The sequence below is a fragment of the Argopecten irradians genome, chromosome 11 (assembly GCF_041381155.1).
Source record: "Argopecten irradians isolate NY chromosome 11, Ai_NY, whole genome shotgun sequence".
In the NCBI taxonomy this organism is placed as follows: domain Eukaryota; kingdom Metazoa; phylum Mollusca; class Bivalvia; order Pectinida; family Pectinidae; genus Argopecten; species Argopecten irradians.
Genome location: NC_091144.1, coordinates 38,233,990 through 38,257,164, shown reverse-complemented (window position 1 = coordinate 38,257,164; position 23,175 = coordinate 38,233,990). Strand labels below are relative to the sequence as shown.

At 35.3% G+C, this 23,175-nt stretch overlaps 2 protein-coding genes across 2 annotated transcripts in view; one reads left to right on the top strand and one right to left on the bottom strand.

Annotated features, from left to right (window-relative positions):
* LOC138335495 (antiviral innate immune response receptor RIG-I-like) lies at positions 1 to 21,583 on the bottom strand. The gene is made up of 17 exons (XM_069284607.1): positions 21,565 to 21,583; positions 21,075 to 21,272; positions 17,115 to 17,255; positions 14,496 to 14,831; positions 13,737 to 13,817; positions 12,390 to 12,662; positions 12,022 to 12,175; positions 11,290 to 11,392; positions 10,744 to 10,916; positions 9,812 to 10,001; positions 9,125 to 9,287; positions 8,806 to 8,901; positions 7,589 to 7,728; positions 6,291 to 6,429; positions 5,604 to 5,834; positions 4,459 to 4,626; positions 1 to 3,881 (listed from the first exon to the last, which is right to left on the bottom strand). Exons 2-17 carry the CDS (start codon positions 21,193 to 21,195, stop codon positions 3,229 to 3,231), a joined length of 3,162 nt encoding a protein of 1,053 aa, XP_069140708.1. The 5' UTR covers positions 21,196 to 21,272; positions 21,565 to 21,583; the 3' UTR covers positions 1 to 3,228.
* Positions 21,538 to 23,175, top strand: part of LOC138335493 (ATP-dependent RNA helicase DHX58-like) — a 35,146-nt gene continuing 33,508 nt past the window's right edge. The window contains exon 1 of the mRNA XM_069284606.1: positions 21,538 to 21,788. Within this exon, the coding sequence (XP_069140707.1) occupies positions 21,665 to 21,788 (124 nt within the window). The 5' untranslated portion in view covers positions 21,538 to 21,664. The remainder of the gene's footprint in view (positions 21,789 to 23,175) is intronic.

Below are 23,175 nucleotides of genomic sequence, written 5' to 3'. Positions count from 1 at the left end.
AACACGAAAAGCTGTATTCAAAATCTTGAAATACAATGTATATATATCAACAACAATATTTATCTACATTTGGCAATAGATTTATGAGAATATATTAATTTGTAAATAAATAATCACAGCAAAATATATCTATAAATCGGGCCATTAAATCGTTATGGCGATATTAAGTTTTAATAGTACATGGCGATAAATTAATACACTTATCAATATCTTGTTAATATTGAACAAAGAAGCAATTCAAACAATATGGACAAAACATCATCAAATTTTCGAAGCGATCTGCCTGTATGTGAGGTGTTTATGGTTAAACACCAATAGATTCCGCATTCGTCCTCCGCTTGCCGAAGGGTTTATTGCGTTCAACTTTATTATAATATTCGTTTCCTTTGTCTTCCTGTATTTTCTATTATTAATTCAATATCACGTGACCATGTTTGTTTCATACGTGTGTTGATAAAGGGACAGAGCGTTTCGAAAATTCGACAATATATTTTGTATATAATTTCCTTGGTCCCATGTTTAATCATATAATTATATAACATATCGATTTGCGACCATTCACACTAATCTTAGAAAGATTTAAAAATACATAAAATCTTATTACACATTTTCAGGTAAAATAAAAAACAAAACAATAGACAATATACTGAACATGTTGCAGTAATTTCTAAAGAAATATGATATAAATACTAATGAAGACTTTTGCCAAAAATTCAAGATGGATATATATCTGAATTTCTGCTTTTCTATCACAAAATCGAGCGTTAATAAATAAGGACAAAGCCAGGGGAATCTATATACGCAATAATGAGAAATAAATACCAAAAGGAATTTTCTGAGAAATAGCAGAAACAAACTTAAGTTGTCGAAATGGCGCCTGGTTTGAAATATTGATTATCCCAAAATGGAGTATGTAGACTTATTATCATATATATAATGGTCTAAACAAGATATTACAGAGAAATATTGACGCTTCACATTGAACATTTTATATATTTCAATTGAAAACAAAAAAAATCCTCCTTTTTCCTATAAAAATCTTCATAATTATGTAAATAATCTTTGATTGTTAAATTTTAAGAAATCCTGATATCTATTATTAACATCACAATTTCAGATTAAAAAAATCCTTCAGCCTTTGAAGAAACCTGTAGTCCATGTTGATTGCCGATTAATCCAAAAAAGCACAACTAGGGTCCAAAGGGGATATTTTATGAAAATTGAGAACTATTAACGGACGGACGGACGGACGGACAGACGAAAGGCGAATTGAATACCCCATCATCATCAGATTGTAAGTTAAAAAAATCGTAGCATACTTAACAACATGTATATTTTATTTACATTTAATTTCATATACCTTTTTTAAATCCTCTAGTGCAATTATAATAGGTTTTAAAGCTTGAGATTCATACTGCCATTTGTATTTATATTGATATGAGCTCTGTCGACTTGCCCCGAGATGGAAGTGGGTGAATTGTCCGTAGGGAGCGCTCCAACCACTAATGCCCATTTACCATTCCAGATCCTAGATATTTATTGGAACATTAAATGACACTTTTTGATAATCAGATAGCAATTTTAAAATGTTCTAAGTTTTGTTTTGCGATTCATATGTATGGATTGATCATTTGTAAACAGTTTTGAATTCGGTCGAGTGGCCTCGGGGTTGGAGTTTGGTAGGACCACGGACCTAAATCATGAGTATCTTAAAACGATACATAGCGAGTCTAATTTTTCAAACGATTACGACTATCGTTTGACAGATTTGTTGATACTATTGGTCTATCAGAGTTGCGTCCCTTCGTTAATGGAGGGGAGGTAACTCTATGTGATCAGAATGGGTATGCTAGTGAAGTCTTATATAGACTGGATTGAAGGGTGCAAAATTATGTACATACATGTATTTGTTATCTGTTTAATACATCATCCTTTTAAATGTGAAACGTTAACAAAAAATTGAATTCAGCAAAATATGAAACATAACAATTTGAAACGATTTTGCGGTACAATGTGCGTTGTCTAGAGAATCTGACAATGGGTATTAACGACAAATGACATAATTGATATTTCCAGTAACTTTATAAAGTATAACGATGGCTTTACGTGGCAAAAATAAAATAAAGTCAATTGTTAATCACAGCAAAACAAAAACAAAATGTGACAATGAATAATGTCAGCAGAACATAACAAAATAGTCAACATCGGATATACAGTCTTACAGTGGATATTTACCGAAAATATGAAAAACATATCTTAAGAAATATTCATAATTCCTTGTGATAGAGTTTCACAGCAAACCAGATATGTTCTCAATACATATCTCAAGGAAAAATGGCAGAATTTGACAATAACTTTTCATTTCACTTCTTCATTACAACAGTACTGTACATTATCAACATTAAATAAAATATATTTGACATTAACTTTTAATTTCACTTAATTCATTACAAGTATAAATCATAAATAACATTAAGTAAAATATCTTTAATCCACCATTTATTTATTTATCTATTTGACAATAAATTTTAATTTCACTTCTTCATTACAACTATAAATCATAAATAACATTAAGTAAAATATCTTCAATCTATCATTTATTTATTTATTTATTTGATAATAGCTTTTAATTTCACTTCTTCATTACAAGTATAAATTATAAATAACATTAAGTAAAATATCTTTTATCCATCATTTATTTATTTATTTGACAATATCTTTAATTTCACTTCTTCATTACAACTTTAAATTTTAAATAACTTTAAATTTCATTCATTATAATAAATTGAATAATTATTTGATTTATCATTTGTTTTCTCAAGTGATTTGTTTTAACGACAATTTTTGTTTTAACATGTTTTGCAAAAAATAAAAACGTCAATGGCTCTATATACATACATCCATACACATATATGTCTGTATATACCGTGTAACTGGTTGTTTTCGCGAGTCAAAATTTTCGTGGTTTACCTAAAAACATGTTCTCTATCTGGCTTTAAAGGAATACAATCTATATGATTCAACCGTTTTTTAATTGTCCGACGATTAAGTTTCCGCGATAATTGCACTGTCACGAGAAATCAAGAAAATATCATTCCCATGAAAAATGGCTATACAGTATTCATATAAACATTTCTATACATGTACATTTTTTTCATCTTAACCATTCCATATCATTTAAAATCAAACTTAAGACATAGCGCGACACAAAGCGTCCACAGACAACATTTAGATTGTATAGAATTCTTTATCTTCAATAGAGAGGTTCATGATGAACCTCATATCTTCTAAGGGACATAATTGCTTAATAGCAAATAGACCCTGAACTTTCTTCCATTTCCTGTATGCTTTTATGATATCTCCTCTGCAAAATACGATTTGGTCTATTTTAGGCATCGGGAAATACAGACACATCGACTTATTTACAGATCCGATGGGATTCATACAGTTTTTACAAAGAAGCTCTGCTACGCCGTGTTCCATGTCTCTGTCCTCAAACGCGGGTCGTCCGCGCGGACCGGAACTTAATGTATTCCTTAGACCACTGGCAACAATCGTGTGGTGAACTTTAATTTTGCGAAAGTCCGATGACAGACATATCAGATTTCTACAATGGTTACATTTCACTTCGTAGATTGGGTTATTCGCCAGCTTCTCTCGTTCAGTTGCCTTAGCCGTGTCGCGCATTTGTTTGTCTTTCTCTTGCTCCAGGCGTTGTCTCTGGCGGAAACCGTGAGGGTCCCTTTCCATTTCCTGTTGAATCCTCTCAACAGCTTTAGTCGCCATGCCCTCTCTTTCCTCGTTGACCTGCTCTTTCTGGGCAGCTTTTCCGGTTACAGATGCTATGAGAACGAAATGGCTGTCATCTCTTCTTATACGTCCTGAAAACATGATTCATTTTTAATCTGCGTGTAAAACTGAAGACATTATGCGTGAATTCGAAAACCAACACGAAATTTCTATGAATGTTTGTAAATAATAATAAAAAAAAAACCAATAACGTTATAATATTACATGTTATATATAGTAACACGGATATGTATATCCGATGTATGGTGTCGGTTGGCATAACGAGGTACACATTTGACCTTCGACAAGACAGCCAGAGACTCCCATTTTATCTCTTCATAAAGCCAATCAGGCGCTATATCAATTTAATCGTTTATTTCGAATACTTTCAACATCAATAAGGCCTAGATATATCTTGAACAAATATACAATGAGTACAAAAGTGAGGTGAGGCAAGTCTAGAGTAAGGAATAAGAAAGTCAGTCAGTTAGGAAAATGAGAAAAGAAAAGATAATAAAGTTAGTTGCATTTTATGATCATGAAATAATAGGGGCAGTAGGCACAAATCCAACATTCAACCTGCAGGGCCACTTTAACATAACGTGAAGAATTGTATATTCCAGAGGGATAATAGAGTTTCTAAATCATATTTTTAAATGGAGTGCGTACCTCTTGTTTGAACTCTCTGAATCTCGTTGGTCACGTGATCGTATAAGATGACGAGATTACATCTGGGGATATCCAATCCTTCCTCCAAGACGGACGTACCGATTACCACCTTATGGTCGCCGTTTCTGAATGCTTTCAAGATGGTGTCCTGTTCTATTTTGGTTATACCTGTTGTCAAATGAAAACCACAAAATGAACAAACAAATATGAATTCAATAATTCGAACAGAAAACGCAAACCTTTTTGAACTGTGGCAAACCGAAGTCTAAAACACAGATTAGCTTTCAATTTCAAATGAGTGTCATAGCGTGGTAAGAATAGCATTTCGACAACACTTCAAACGCTTCAAATGCTTCAAACGGTAGAAGGTCGGTAGAAGGCTGCAAAAGTCCGGAAGTATCAAGTAAACACAAAGAAAAAAAGAAACTCTCAAAAGACATTCTGTCATCATTAAACAAACAAATATATAACTTAATAGCAAAAATGTGAATTTGTTAAAGATTTTTTTCCACAATTCAAAATTCATTGTTGGACTCTTTTTTCTATGAAATCATTACATCGTTCTCTCAGCCAATCTGAAGCGAAGTTAGAAACAGTGCCATTGTTTCTTTTATGGGCTGATAAAGTAAATTCTGAAGCCAATGGAAATGCTCGTTACAAGCAAAATTGAATAACCGTACATTGAGATATTTTGGTGGTGGTCATATTATGGCTTTTTGGCGTTTGGTATGAAAGCGCCAGAATTAAATACACCAAAATTTAACTTCATTAACTTTGCACATCAACACACTAATTATTACTTATGTGAACACATACTCGCAGGTAAATTTCTCACGTTACTTAAACATATCATCATTTGAGGTAAATGCACATGTGTGTTCTGTCAACCGTAACATCACCGTTACACATGCGTGTCTTTCTTTTTGTGGAAATATGTACATGACATAGTACATGTATATATAATGTGTGATTATTAATCACTTCAATTGAAAGCCAATATTTCGAAGGGTTATCTTTATAAAAACGCCAAAATTTCCCGATGCCAAAATATCCCAATTTACGGTATATAATAGAAAATTTATGTTATAACTCTAAAATCAAGATAAGATACCAGATAAGATGATAAATGAAGAAAACATCCTTACCACCACACCCCACTTTAGCGTGTGCTCCTACGAAGCGTACGGCGTTCAGGTGCTTAAGTTCGTCACTCTCATTCATCCACATCTCAAGACAGGTGGCCAGGTCTATGGTCTTCACGTAAACAATGGCTCGAGAATCAGGGTCGTTACGGAACTGGGTGGTAAGTTGGTTCTGGACGTGGTGAAGCTTGGGATTGTCCTGACTATTATTCGTTCCCATCAGTTGTCGATTCTCTGAAGTAAAGTGTGGTTTCACAACGATAAAATTGTTATTATACTATGATTATTCTCTGAAGCCATGCCCCAGGATCATGAAACAGTCTTTGACTTACGTTTTTGCTCAGCCAATCAAAAATGACGTAACGTTTTGTAACGTCACAAGAGATTGGCTAAGTCTAAATTTACGAATGTTTTAGACTTAAGATTGTTTTATGATCATGGTGCCTGATTATGCAAAGAAACATTTTATTACAATATTGTAAATTTCCTCTAACCATAGTTGAATCAACAGATGACCTGACTGTTTTAGATACTATTACGTCAAATTTCGCGAAAAAAGTAAATGTTTTGGGCATTCACCTATATAAAATATATCAAGAAATATATTTAAATACTGTTGATAGATTGGAAGTACTTATCAAAATACTGTTAACAAAATGGCAGTATTTAACATTTTCTAAGAATTTTTACCCAGGAAAAGATCATGCATTTCGTGGTCTGCTGCAACAGCTGTCGCTTCAAAGAACATTTCATCTGTTTCATCTTCTAGATAGCGCAGTGCATCAACAGTACGAGCGTCGGTGTATATGATGAGAGCACGATGGTAAACCTGAAAAATACATAATAATTATCTATTATTTATTTGGTGTGTCAGATTTTGCGGCAAGAAAGAAATTTTACCCTACACCAGCTAAAATGAATTTTACAAAACCAGATCCATACAAAAGGAAGTGCTTATGGACACTTCGGAAGTAGTAGAAAGAAAAAAAACAAGGAATTTCTGATGGATTACAATATTTGGAGGATAGAAAATGGAAATAAAATCTTTTCACATTATAATAATTCTGATATATAGACAGAAGAGGGCAATAAAGAATGAATGCAATTGACTGTTTCCTAGACTCTTTTTGGGATTTAACCCTTTTCTTCTTTCACCCTGGAGTGCCAAAAGGAATAGTGTTAAACCAATCGATACACGTCAATACATACTGTAAACTGCATTCCCGTACGACTTACACTTATCAGTTTCAAAGTAATTCGAGAATGTTTGTCTCCGCAAATAGTAACACTAATCGAAATATATACCATTTCAATTTTTAAATCGCAAAAGATAGTTCAATTTTGAACTATTGTTAAAGTATTTATTTTGGCGTTAACGTTAGTTTTCTTATAGCGTTTTTGAGCTGTCTTTGAAGTACACGTATTTGCATTAATGAACAACCGAATTGAATTGGGCTTATTCATATCCGCGCTAATAAACCATAATTAGTATTTGCTTGCATTTACACTTAAATTTAGCAGCGCTTTAATAAGTATGTTTACGGTATTTCTGAAATGGAAATCGCGAAATGTTTTAACCGTTAAAAAGTGTTGTTCAAGTTAATAGCATGTACATCGTGTACGTGTATGATGTAATAAATAATTAACACGAAAAAAAACTTCTCATTAGACAAAACATAAATACTGTAAACCTATTTTTTGTAAACCTATTTTTGGGTGCGAGTAGACACCACGAAAATCAATCGCAGCGATTTTTTTCTCAAAATAAACTAGAAACTAAATGATTATTTTCAAAAGTAAATCACCGTGACAAAGGCGTTAGACATGAAAACGCGGAATTAAATCGCTGAAGTAATACACACCTTATGGTTAGATTTCAAAAGGATGATCAACCGAAAGTAGCTGTAATAGCAAATTGTAATAAAAATTTGATTTCAAAATATCTCCCGCACTTAACTATGATTTGAGTTCACAAATTACACAAATACCTCCAGATAGTCAGTATAGATCTTGAGGCTCCTATGAAGGTCGTCATCGTTTTGAGTGGTGTTAATCTCCTTCCTCAACACACTACACCATTGTGTGTACCGTACACTATCACGTTCTAGTGGAGGTCGACGTAACTGACCTTAAAACAAAAGGTCATAGTCTAAATGATCAAAGTAAAAAGGCGGTATAAAAGGTGTCATTCTCCAATACTAGGGAATATATATCTCTTTTGTTTACTGGGATAGGGAAAATGCAACATTAATGCGTTCACCAATGATCTGAGTAACGTGACGTCATCAATACATGTATTTCATGGTCAACGACGTCATCGATTCTGACGTCTAACGACTTCACTAACTTTTCAAGCACTGACATGTTTTCGTTTTTTATAAATGTATCACAGAAGCATAAGACGAGTCTGTCAGGTGGACAGAGATATCTCGACCCTCTTGTAAGATCTTGGCTGTCAACACTTGCAATCCTCGTATTGCGAAGCCAAGATTTAGATAAAGTGTGTTACATGTATATTCTTTTCCACTTGAAATAGTCAATTACATTCAATTAAGACTTTACAACAATTGATATTATATTATATTCATTAAAGTATTGATGTCACTCTTTTTTAACTTCATCGGGGTATGAAAGAATTTTGTTTGCAAACTGTGTGAATCCGCGTATATTCTCACAAAAGTTTGCAAACAAAATTTCTTTCAAAATCCGATGAAGTTCCGATGAAGTTAGAAAATAGTTACATCAATGCTTATAATTAATTTTTCAGGCTACTTGATAACGCAAAATACGTTTAAACGTACGATTCCATTGATTTAATACGCAACGTCGACGTCTCTATTGTGACGTCATGATAACGTAGGGTTCGCGCCATTCTCGGATTTTTTTCTTCATAGTACATTGTATATGAAGAAAAAGAATCTGCCAATCAGAAAGTCGGATTAAGTATGAAAACAAATAAAAATTAATTATATATGTCACCGATTTGGTAAAGCATACATAGTAGTTATATTACTTGATATGAATTACACCGCCTTCAAATTTCAAAGCAGCTATTCATATTCGTTGCTGTAGATTGAAGTAAATAAAGCACTTCACTTCTCTGGTTTAATTGTTCAAACAATCATCCTGAATTATGACACAAAACAATTAAATATCATGTTTCCAGATTCTTTGAGAGATGTCTTACATCGATACTTATTCTTACCGTCTGCTCGAAAGATACGTCCTTCGATGACAGCCATCATATTGTTGACAAGGTTACCAAACACAGGATTATGTCGATCCTCCGTCAGAATGATTTCTGTAAATATAACAGGTCTTGATGTGAAAGCTGAATAAACGTATATTAACATATATGATAATAAATGCTAATTTTACGGTAGGTTTTAATTTTATGTGTCTTTGAAAAAACGTATGTTAGTGGTAGTTGACTCTAGAAATGTGCCATTCTATTTCTAAAAAGACAGAATTGAGTCGCTGCGAAAATAAATTGGTTTCACAGTAAGTATATTGACGTATCATACCTGTGTCTGTGTTGTTTATTTTGGTCTCCAATTCCGCTTTGTTTTCCTTAACTGTTACCAACTTTTCAGCGTCCAAATTGGCAACTAAGTGTCTGACCCAGTCATCTGCTTCCGTCTGACATTTAGCACTTCCGGAACCCAGTGACGCAGTCATTCCTAAGATCTGAAACAAATTTTTATAGTGGGTCTGAAAACCTTTACGGTCACCTGTTTTGACTCTTTATGACCCTTACACGTCTGCCAGGACCAATATTTGCTAAGAAATCCTACATAAAATCGGTAGGTGGTAGATTGGCCTAAAAAATGTGAAGAGAAACAAACAGCTGGTCCTAACAAAAGACTCTAACTGCAACCTTTTAAAACATTTGGAGATTACATTATTCGAATTTTGAATTGGTCTTCGGTAATGGAATGTTTCTGCAAAATGTCAGTAAGTTTGGCTCAGTAGTTCTGGAAAGGAAGTCAATATCAGTATAGTGGTGACGGACGTACGACACAAGGTGGTGGACAAAAGATGACAGGGACTTTGAATATTAACGAAATATGAAAAATTTCTTTAAAAAAGCAACATGTGTCTAGTAATTAATTTTGCCGATACTACTAGTAATCTGCAATCAGATATTAAGCGATTAAGCCTGTTTTAAATACAGCGTCCATTGTGATTACACACAACAATATGGTCGTTACCTGTGGGAGACGGGTCGCTTCATTCGTCAACTTCAAGTCTAAGTATAGGCGCATCACACTGTTGTATGGAGTATATTCATACGTCCTGTGGCATTCATCGAAAACAATGAGGGAAAAATCTGACATGGATACGTCTTCATCCAGTATATAGTTCACCAAAATCTGAGGCGTAGCAACTATAATGTCATTACTGAAAAATAACGCCGTAAAATGAACTTTAACACACCAATCAGTATAATCACAGAAAAAGAACATTAAAATACCAACACATTGTATGAATTATAATAAAACAATTTAATATCACAACAGCAGCAATGAGATAATGACTTTGAAAGAGTTATTCAAAGAGGGAAGTGGAAGACCCGGGAAGGTTTTACATCCTTAGAATCGGGATAAACATTAAACAGCATTAACAACACACACTCACACAGAGGCATCAAAGAGCACTACAGAAAACCATCAAGTTTTATATGTATCATAAACAATATATCTCAATATCATTGAAAACACATTTTGCATAAACCTGATCAAACACATTAGGTCATACCTATCCTCAATACTGCATGTGTTACTATCACTGTCGTTACACATTGTATCCATCCCTGGGATATGCCACAGCAAAGCTGAAGGCTGTGTGTTCGACAATGGATGTGTCGAGTAATTTGATCCTTTGATGAACATCACAAAAATCGAATAACAGTATATTGTATGGTTTTGAAATTGAGCGTAGCTATCTGTATATCTTAAAAGGAAGTCTGAAGGCCTGTGATTGGTCAGTTTTTTTCCTCTTCTGAACTTCCTTCAGTTTTGATATGACATAGTCCAGGGATGAATATTACTTCAATGATAGTAACCCCTGGAGTACCGAGGATGCAACACACCATTTTTACACATATGTATGTGACATCAGCATCTCTCAGCAATATACTCACTTCTTAACGTGGGTAGACAGATCAACATATTTATCGCTGTTTGGCGATTCTCCTGTAATCACCTTCACACGACATCTCAACAGGTCGTAGCACCTATCTCGTTGCTGTGTTGCTAAGGCTGAGGTGGGCACCAGAAATATCATTTTAACTGGACGACCTCCTGTCAAGTGGTGCTGAGTTAAAAATGTAAGGTCAAATGTGAGTTTGTGCCAATAGAGATGTCAGGAAGATGAAAGTCATTCAGAAAAAATAGAAAAGATAATACCGCCAAGAAGCCTTTTATGATCAATGGGGGCAACTTACTTGTAACTGATGAATATTTCTTCTTTCACAGTAAAAAAATAAAGGGAGGGGATATTTTTATCACCCTTGTTGACAAACCAAGATATAAATTGGATTTATCCATAAGTCTGCAAGAATTTTTATAGTCGATTGATTCATAGGTTTTTTAGTATATATTTGGTTAAAATGCTTTTTTTCTACATCAGAAGATGTTTAAAGATCATATAAAGGCATTTTTCAAAGGAAACATATTATGCGCTTTACCTGCATAATTCTAATAGCAACATGTGTCTTGCCACTGTTCGTAGGAGCCACAACAATCGAATTGAGTCCATCTATTCCGGGCCGTGCAAGCTCCTCCTGGTATCTATGAAATATTAAGAAATCGACATTAAATGATCCGAGATTTCCAGGGGCTACGATCTCTACAACCCTGGAATTTGTCGTGACAAAAGGCTCTGTGTGCGACTGTAGTTTGATGTCATGTACAATGATATTATTATTTTATAAGAATATATCTGGATTAATTCTACAGCACCAAAATAAACTGTAGTTGTAGATTATAGTGTCGCTGATATTGGTTTACTTACGACAGAAAGGCAAAGGAATCACGGTTCATACTGTAATTCAACTCTGTTTTCAGGAGATTTTATATTCGAGCTTTAGCGTCATTTTATTCTAGTACATCTGTGCTTGAAACATTTTTGTGCCATTGGTATTAATTTTGGAGGATTTCGAATCACCCGAATATACGTGAAAATGAATCGAACGCAAATATTCAGTCTTTGCATATTACAGAGTTAGCTCCCTTGCGGGTAGGTATCGATTGTTATGTCATTATTTTGTTAACGCAAATTCACGTAGTTTGCCCCGAAATGTATGACGTTACGCTTGCAAACACATGACGTCACAAACAATATCTACCCGCAAGTGCAGATAACACTGTAATATGTAAATACGGAATAAGTTGGCTCATACTTTTATACATGTACATACCGGTACAGTTCAAGCACTGCAGGTTCTTCTCGTTCATATAAAACAGAAACATCTTCAGGTTCCTCCAATTCTTCCCGATCCTGATTAACCACAAGAGGTTTTTCAGAATCATAGTCTTCTTCCCGGTCATATATTACCATAGACTGTACAGACTCTGAAGTAGACAAATTACGTTTTGAAAGGAAAGTCGAACGAACAGTCTGGACAGACTTCACATTCGCTAGACTTTATGGTACAAGTATTTCTTCTTCAAGAACTCTTAACCTCTACGAAGATGCAAGTATAATTTTAAACTTTTTTTACTTCAACAGAAAAACTGGTGTTTGAGACCAGAGTTCCCTTAGGCTCGAAAGCTAGTTCGTATGTACCTTGCTGACAATTGTGGATCGGAGACTCGTCGCATAGCTCGTCATGTTCGGTGGGCTGGCGCGACGCTGATGATGCTTCGAACTGGTGATCTTTCGGTTGCCCAGACGGAGATAGAATTTGTTTGATCTGCGTTGCTGTTTCATGTTTATCCGACGCATTTTGTCCCAAGCTTTCTTCTATCTTTTCTTTTGATGTATCCGTAGTACTGAGCTTCTGGGGTGTATTTGGACTCATATTCAAATGTTTTAAACCAGTTAATGCTTCTCCAAAATCTGAAGGAAATAAAATAACATCACACAACATTGCTATTTTATACAGAACAACATGTGTATCTTTATGAATAAAAACATTGAATAGGATATGTTTTGTACATAGATTCTTAACAATATTCAAATACCAAAAATGTCATGGTGGGTTGATAAGACTTTACGTCCTATTTAAAGTTAAGATCATTTACGGATAAAAGACTTCCTTCACATATTTACATCGTTCTCATCTTCAGTTTTGTGAAGACTGATTGTGTATGCAATAGCGTATATGCAATCTATTTTACCTTAGATACCACCTTCATTCTGTCTAAAACCAGAACAGGGATGTAAATGTAAGTATTGATATTCATTTTGACTGCGTATGAACTCACATGGCAACTAGTTTTTTTTCTAAATAGTTTCAATTTTGCAAAACATAAAACATGATTAGAAATGGGTCCTGAAGCATTTGGGATCAATATTTGCTTTCAACAAATATATTTTATTTTTCGTATGAACTTTATTTTTTATACCTTTGTGAAGTTATTTGCAGTCTGTGCCCTCAATTACCAATTTTGTGTTTTGTTTGGGTTTTGAATAATTTACATAAGTAGGATACTTAATAAATTCTGTATGATCAATCGATCTTCCATACACTCGGTACGTCAAATTCTAGATAATGTAAAAATTGGAAATAATGTAGATCGAAGCCATTTTGTACATCAAACAAATCAGGCATTATGACTGAGATATGAACCCATACGTCTAGTGTAACTTATCTATTAATGATGACCTTCATTACATAATTTCATAATGTGAACAATTCCTAAAATATCGAACCCACTTGAACAAAGAAAGAAAATTGTAAATTTGAAATGCACCATCAATAATTAAAAACATGCAGGCTTTGCGACCACTCTCTTGGGAGAAAATGGTCAAACCATTTGACATGTGTATGAAGACCATAGAGAGTCTATGTGTTCTCCTTTGTCCCTTGGGTAGTCTTTTTATATATGTTTGACTGTGTCCAGATAAAAGATAATACGATTGTTCTTGAAAAATTGATTCAATAAAGAATAGAGAATAAGTGAATTGTACCTGAATCATAGTTTTCCATTGTACACGAAGGAAGTTCTGATCTCTCCCTTCTCTCATTTTCTTCTTCAGCAATCCTCAATTCTGTATCGTTTATATATCACAATGTAAATAATGTGGTTACTGTCAAAGGTACATTTCATATAAAACTTATTTAGTTTTATAATTAAGTAATACTAGCCATAATTAGAATAGATTACACAGACGCATTACAAAACATTCATTCTAAAATTATAATTGTTTATTTCCCCTAACCTCACTTAAAAAAATTAGTAAACATCCTAATACAAATTTTCTAATTTGTTTTAATTCTGCAAAACATAAATCAACATGATTAGAATGGGTTCTCCAGTATTTGGGATCATATGAACTGTGATTAAATACCTTTGTGAAGTTACTTACAGTCATTGTCTTCAGTTAACAATGTTATAGTTTGTTTTGGTTTGAATTTTGAGAAAGTGTTATATATCTTTTAATAATGATGCTTGATAAAGCCGTATTAATACAAAACTCATTATCTATTATTCAATCCATGCGGAATACCAAATGAAGAAATAAGTTTACAAAGATACGGGTAGAAACTTAGAAGGCATTAGCGATTGCGGTAGAAACAAAACAAACAAGAAACATACAAATGGATGTAAAATATGTAATTTTGAACGACTTTAAACGTGGAATCAAACATGGGATCAATCCGTGATTATTTTTTAAGAATTGGAGAAAATGATAGAAGACAATCAAACAAATTAAGTTTTGCCTTACTTTTCATGAAGTCTGGATCAATCTTCTCGGCTAAATGTTTAGATCTACTTTCGACCAGAGAGTGTAGAAACATGTTATACCAATCAGATTTCTTGCGGTGTATGCGAGTGAGTAACATGGCTGACGCAGTAATAGCCCCATGATTGTAATACTCTTTAGTGATGTTCTCGCTGTCCTCTCGTCCCAAAACACCATTCGATACCAATGAAGGCAGGATTTCTAGCGGCTGGAGACCTTGCCTCAGTTCCCCAGAGAATATATCTATTATCCTTTTGTTGCGATCTATATCTTCTATCTCCATTTCGTCCTCAAGGATTAGTGCTAGGTCTGAATAACCTAGAAATAATATAATTACGATTAACAAACATATGTAGTTCTTGAGATGATCCTACGCTGCCAGGGCATTAATTATACTCATCATTTCAACAATGATTGGTGTTTACTCATGTGTATGTCTAATTAACACAAAAAAATAATATAAAGTTTATTTTGCTTTTGATGAAGGCGAAAAAAGTACTTTTTTCTATATAGGGCATAGTGCAATGGATCTTTTTTTGAAACGTAAACAATTGTTTTTAATACTTTTATATTGAAGCATAAAAAATATCATTTTTTCAATGGTGGTTATGTTGTTAAGTAAATAGCTTTTGAAACAGAAGAAAAATACGTATTCGTTTGTTCCTGTTTTTGATAGCAACCTTAAATTTCGAGGGAGTAAAATTTCGCAAAGGGCTGTTTGAAATGTATTCACCCTGGGGCATTATTTTCGCGAATCATTTGATTTATCCTTTGAACTTAATACGACAGGCTGTAATACATAAATTCATAAAGAGCTCGAGGTACCATCACTTTCCGCCTGTCACGACCTCGGCCACGCACAGCTCTTGTCCAAGCTTAAAATATGCTTAAGGTGAAATGTCACGTGACATATTCTAGATCTCCTGGTCAGAAATAGAACTACATTTGTCGCTGATAACTGAGCCAAATACAGCATCATAGCATGTAATATGATGTCTCATTCTGTGTGAAAATAAGTGCATTTATACATTTTATACAAGTTATCTCCCTTTTCCTACCGGGGTTGTGTATCGTTCACCTCAGGACATTTATTTTCCAACAAAATGTTTCATCTTTTTTGTTGATTTATCTGATATCACATATCTTAATTAACAATTAAAAAATTTCTACTTACATGATAATCAGAAGAAATTTCTATTGTCAAAACAAAAATAGAGCCGTGATGGTGAGTCGAACCTTACGATTACAGCTAGTGCAAAGACTGAACCGCATGGGGTACGAAGGACTTATTCTTACAGATGTTTTGATTTGATTTCATACACAGTCTAGCTGATACTAAATTATAATATTTTTTCTCATTTTGAGGTACAAGCGCATCGGATAACCCCTTCTAGGAATAGGATTGAAATTGTATTTTACTACACAGAATAAAATGATAGTGATGTTAAATGTAGGTTTTACATTGGGAAAATCCCTACCAAAACTCGCTAACTGTACGATGATGCAATTGTATGGTCATTTGACTGGTTATTTACAACAGACTACTCTTTTTGCAAAAAAGATCGATACATGTAAAGCATTTGTATTCAGAAACGTCATATTTGGATACCTCTGTTTTTGGATTTTAAAAAAAAATTGTCGCTTTTAGGTCGAAAGGGTCGATATGGCCATACCTCTTTTCAATTTCAACAATATTTTATTGACATAATATACATCGAAAGGATCGGACATCAGGCTACGCCTTTTTAAGTCCTCTCCAGTTTATATTTTAAAGTTATATGTGCCGAATTTTTCATACTCACGAATCAAGATGAGCTTTTAATATGTTATTCATCACCAAAAATTACCAACAGTACTGCCAAAAATCATTTATTTACATCAATAGTGAAGTGAAATGAGTACATACGGTCAGACCATGAAGCCAAATTGTGGTCTATAATTTCATTACACATTTTTACAATGTTATTAGTAATTGTAAAGTGATTTCTGTGGGTATGTTTCCATCTAAACATATTTAAGGCATAAAAAACAACAATTTTACAGTACAAAATGTCTGTGTTATAACTAACGTTTATAAGTCATCTGAAGCCACTTGAATGATTTTTACAGATTTATTCATCAAACCTTATGGTTTTTAATAGATTAACGATGAAAAAATAGCATGTCAAAATTTTCGCCAAGTTACGGCACATATAACTTTAAAATACATACATAACAGCATTCTGCATTCATTCATTAGTTATAGTACATTAAAAGTGTATTTACTGATTAAACCTCTTTCGCGAGGTGAACATTTTCGAGAACAAAGAGGTACAAATGCATAAAAGATAGATCCAGAGTAAATAATCAAACATTAAAAGCGATGACCATGTACACTTTACGGAGTGTAAAAGATAAAATAGAGCAAATGCTAAAAGTCACGTACAATCAACTTAACTTAGTCATACACAATAATGATATTTCATAATTTTATTTTTCGGAAATTTAGTGACGGCGATTTATTTACGCGAATTAAGTTTCACAAAAACGCAAAATTCAAAAATAATCTGGTTTAAAATACAATGTTTCTAAAAATACATTCTATATAATTTATAAACTTACCGTGGTGTTGCAGTGCATTCAGTAACATCCGCCAGCGCCCAGGAACTTCGGTTCTCTCTACTATAATCTTCAGTAAGTATTCTGTGCCGGACTTGCAGCTTTCTTGGCGAGTCAATTTCCCAATTTTCTGAGCTTCTGAATCTGAAACGTTCATATTAATATCTAAACTGAATGATCAGAGATTATTCACTCAGGAGGAAGTAAATTCAATCGTTCCTCGACTCCGTCAACATCGACGATTATGTCGATGGATTACGTCTGTATATTAAAGGTCCGCTAACTTTTCCGTAGCAAAATAGCAAAAAATGAAGTTTTCTTGAAAACTTTAATAACATCAATGTTAATATTTTTCGTGTGTGCATGGTGGTGGTTCTAGGGGGGAGGGGCATTTGTATGTATTTTTCAGCAGAGAAAGAAAATACACGCACGTGCTGGACTGGTATAAAGTACACTAAACTGTGCACGTGAAGCTTTGCCTTATTAGCCACACATACCATTTCCTATCTATGCATGCAAGCAGAAACAAATATACATAGAGATTGGAAACCCTTCTTTGTCTTTGATGACAGGCAGAGGAAACTCATGTTTATAGCCATTTCCCCTTGGCTAACTACTTTGAAGTGAATCTTTTAAAACATGGCAATATATGTTTCTGATGTAAGTAGAGCATGGCCCTGCTGGTAGGGCGTTAGAATTTTACCTGCTGATCGTAAAAGGCGACTAAATTTAGGATCTTATCTTTTCTCTTCTTTCCTAATGCCTCCTTTGGCACCGCCTCACTTTTGGCCTTGAGTTGAGAGCGTTCGTCCCTGTGAGGAACGCTCTGGGTTCTGTCCCCTGGTCGAGACACACCAAAGTCTACAATAGTGGTAGTTTCTGCTCCTGCTTAGCGCTCAGCAAACAGGGAGTGGGATGACTGGTTCGCCCGTTGTCAGTATAATGTGACCGGGTGGAGTGTGTTGCATGGTGTCTTCGACGGCATGCTTCAGTGATATAGCACTATAAAAACTACAGTTCCACTATACAAGAAGACACAACATGAATATACCGCAGACTCCCAAAACACGCACCTCGCACCACATACACTGGAGGCCGTCCTTACATGACCATAGCTGTTACTAGGACGTTAATTAATCAAACAAACAAACAAAAAGCTCTAAGTCAGTCTGTCAAAATAACCAAGTGGTAAAAGGTGTTATTACATTCATAATATTTTAGTTTCCATTGTACCTGAGGATGGCCAAGAAGAAACATTTGTACTGTTTATAATAAATGTTATCAGTATATGTCTTGACTTTATTTACGTTTAATTAACAAGAGATTTAAACATTAAAGATTGAATGATAATTTTATTGATGGATTCGTGGAAGTGAACAGTATTCCGATAATTAAAAATCATAACTAATCAATTCACTAGGTAAATTATTGATTATATTTAACATGAGATGATATTTAGAACATTAAATATACCGTTGAAGTTATATGTGCCGTAGTTTTCATACTCGTGAATCAAGATAAGCTTTTAATATGTTATTCATCTCCAAAAGTTACTAATATTTTGAAAATTACAGTACTTTTAATCCATTGGTTTTAATTTTACAAATACAAATCAGAGCAAAAAATGATTTTAGCAGAACTGCCAAAAATCATTATATATACAACTATAGTAAAGCGAAATGAGTATCTTAGGTCAGACCATGAAGCCAAATTGTAGTCTACAATTTCATTTCATATTTTTACAATATAATTAGTAATTGTAAAGTGATTTCTGCAGGAAAGTTTACATCTAAATATACATAAGGCATAAAAAACAACAATGTTACAGTACATAATTTCTGTGTTGTAGCTAACGTTTATAATGCATCTGATGTCATTTGAATGATTTGCACATCTTGATTCATCAAACCGATAGATTAATGAAGAAAAAGTAACATGCCAAACCAATAGATTAATGAAGAAAAATCAATAGCATGCCAAATTTTTCGCCCAGTTACGGCACATACAAGTTTAAATGGTATCTCTATATTTCGGAAATTATTCACTGCTGACGAATACCTTGTTAACGTAAGTTTATATAACAATAGCAACAATAACATTATCTTCATATTCAAATTTATGAACATAGATGGTCCATGCCGCTCTTCACTCCAACATCTTCTGGTATAACAGATAATCCGGATAACATACATGTATATTGTATACTATAAATTTCTGGCTAACCTGTTCATATCACATATCCAAGAGCAGGTCTGTTTTGCATTAATTTAATTCAGATATTCTTATTGGCTCGCTGGTTTGCATGAAAGTCTCAACATATATCTATACAGATAAATATAAACTGTCTATATTGGCCTTTTTTCTGTCTCCCCTTCTGCGGTCGTTATAGACAGGTTTGACTGTTGTTGAATATCAATATTTGTATTTTAGTATATACATTGTAAGGACAAGTTTTATAAAATCATGGTATTTATTATGACAGAAAATCAAACTTGATCCTGTGATAAAATTGAATTTCAAAGAATTTAAGGAGATACATGCACATGTACATTTATAAACTGCATGGCCACTCACAGGTCAACAGGGACTTAAATTCCCTTGAAGATTACCAACTTCACCATACCGTTATTCGATTCTTTTGATGAACATCAAAGGACAAATCTACAAAATGTATCTATCCCATATGCTGTCACACACAAGGCATGCTATGATATATACACATGCATACATGTATGTATATGAAGTCCTACTCTTACACGTGTATGAAGCCTTAACTATTCCATCCTGATTGACGTAATCGGCATAGAAGAAGAAGAAGAAGAAGAAGAAGAAGAAGGAGGAGGAGGAGGAGGAGGAGGAGGAGGAGGAGGAGGAGGAGGAGGAGGAGGAGGAGGAGGAGGAGGAGGAGGAGGAGGAGGAGGAGGAGGAGGAGGAGGAGGAGGAGGAGGAGGAGGAGGAGAGAGGAGGAGGAGGAGGAGGAGGAGGAGGAGGAGGAGGAGGAGGAGGAGGAGGAGGAGGAGGAGGGGAGGAGGAGGAGGAGGAGGAGGAGGAGGAGGAGGAGGAGGAGGAGAGGAGGAGGAGGAGGAGGAGGAGGAGGAGGAGGAGGAGGAGGAGGAGGAGGAGAGGAGGAGGAGGAGGAGGAGGAGGAGGAGGAGGAGGAGGAGGAGGAGGAGGAGAAGAGGAGGAGGAGGAGGAGGAGGAGGAGGAGGAGAGGAGGAGGAGGAGGAGGAGGAGGAGGAGGAGGAGGAGGAGGAGGAGGAGGAGGAGGAGGAGGGAGGAGGAGGAGGAGGAGGAGGAGGAGGAGGAGGAGGAGGAGGAGGAGGAGGAGGAGAGAAGAAGAAGGAGGAGGAGGAGGAGGAGGAGGAGGAGGAGGAGGAGGAGGAGGAGGAGGAGGAGGAGGAGGAGGAGGAGGAGGAGGAGGAGGAGGAGGAGGAGGAGGAGGAGGAGGAGGAGGAGGAGGAGGAGGAGGAGGAGGAGGAGGAGGAGGAGGAGGAGGAGGAGGAGGAGGAGAGGAGGAGGAGGAGGAGGAGGAGGAGGAGGAGGAGGGAGAGGAGGAGGAGGAGGAGGGAGGAGGAGAGGAGGAGGAGGAGGAGGAGGAGGAGAGGAGGAGGAGGAGGAGGAGGAAGAGAGGAGGAGGAGGAGGAGGAGGAGAGGAGGAAGAGGAGGAGGAGATGATGAGGAGAGGATGATGATGATGATGATGATGATGATGATGATGATGATGATGATGATGAAGATGACATTGGTTGGATATGACATATTTACAAATTACATGGTTGTGTTTACCTCTAGTTGTTGGAGAGATAATTATAGTGAATGACTCCTAGAGTATATATTACATTGCAGAGGGTAATCATTTATTGATAATATTCCTTATATAGAGAGTACTAATCCCCATCTTTTGCCAAAATGTCTGACAATTTGATTCTATACATGTACAGTAGACCTATATAGCTAGCTTACCCGGTATGACATCGGTTAGCAGAGGTAGTAGATCCGTGGCTATGACACGATCTGTCAGTAAATCGTGATACACGTCTAACCTCTCTTCCAGACGAGTATCATCGCTTGTGTCGTTCTCCATTGCCGATGATGATCGTAAATACACCCAGTGTTTACTCTCACAACACCACAATACCGTTACATCACTTAAGACAGTTTCTGGAATCGAATGACGTAAACTGTCAGACTACTTTCGGTTTCGATATCCGCAGTAGACATTCGGAATACCTTGAGCGAGCATCTCAAAAGCGATCTAAAAATACGAGGTGTTCCGAATATCATACTTAGAACTCCGACCACAAAATGAAAGTAGAAAATAAGATAAATTTTATTGTATATTATTGTATAATAATGTATCTTAGTTTGTTATCCAACAAATATACATATTTTAGCTATTTTCTTAAGAAACTGCTAACAAAACATTTTTTTGTGTAAACGAAAACAAAAATACCTGACTTTATAGAGAAAATGACGTCAGGGCGATAGACCAGTGAACAGTTTCCAGCTGTACTTTGGATTTCCCTGAAACTATCAGAAGTGAAAGCTACAAAATGGCGTCAGCGGGGAAGTCTAACGAGGAACAAATAGAGGAAAGAGTTAATTTGTACAAAGCTCACATCGTAGAATGTGTCTGTGCCACTGAACTACTGATATCACTACATATTATTGACAAAGGTAGGTGCGCGGTGTCCTAGATCCTTTATCGTTGCAGCATAAGTTAGCATACGATGTGTTATTGTGAAAAGTTGATGTTTGTTTTTATATATAGTCTAGTGATAATTTCCTCTACATGTACATAACAATATAGCAATAAGAATTTGAAAGAACATAAACAACAGTTCAGATTACAGGTATATGGAATAATCAGGCTTGTAGCCTGGTAGCCCGAGATACTATGGCCCTGACACCAGACTAAGACATTATGACAGATAGATGTCTGGTTTAGGGCCAGAGCGCAGTAGTACTCGAAAACCTGGAATAAGCCAACACCGTTTGGTATCGGGCCAGGTACTCTCCGATTCAGACTACTTACAAAATATTAACACCCAGAATCGCCACTTACCTTGGTCTTTTCAACAAATAAATAATGTATCTACTTATAGCCATCCATTTCATCACGCATGCACATTCTATTGTGTCAACACAGTGGTTTCTTTTCCGCAACTTTAAATTTCCCTCGTCGTCGACGCCATTTTCTCGTAGTATGCAAATCATCTTTAATCTCTACAGATTGCTATATTTGAGTAGATATGATATTCGTTTGTTGTATGGACTAAGATTAGTGGTGCTTTTCGGTGGTCAGTCTGAATCGGAGAGTACCTGGCCCGATACCAAAAGGTGTCGGCTTATTCCAGGGTTTCGAGTATTACTGCGCTCTGGCCCTAAACCAGACATCTAAAAAATCTGTCATAATGTCTAAGTCTGGTGTCAGAGCCAGAGTATCTCGGGCTAGTAGCCTGGCTACAGGCTACATGTACATCATGTAGTCTCTCTGATATACATTGTATATGTATATCAATAGGCTTAATATATTATATTGCGAAAGTTGATTGTAAAACTTGTACTTTCCTTCAAATATATCATTTTCCCAGTATCAAGCTACAATAATGCCAATAAAGTATATCATGTGTAAGCTTAGCCTAAGATATTCTGGCCCTACACCAGACATCTACAATGTATCTGTCATAATGTCTAAGTCTGGTGTCAGGGCACGAGTACATATGTCTCGGGCTAGTGTAAGCCCTGTAGAATAGATTTGTTTCAAACTTCAACAACATGTACCATTATAAGCGCCCAGGACGCTTAAATAATTTCAATTATAGGGCACTTATTAATGAACCAAAATCAAAATAAGTTGTGGACGAAAAAAGTCAGCCAAATCTTCTCTGTACTCACGATAGATTAATCTGTTGTAGAAACATTTATATGTCTTTGAGAAGCATTATCAAATTGTTGTGTAAAAGACTCACAAGTTCATGTGATATGGGATACAATGCTGATGTCAGAGGCATCACATCTTGTAAAACATCATAATTTAATCCATGGGATGGGGGTGTTTATA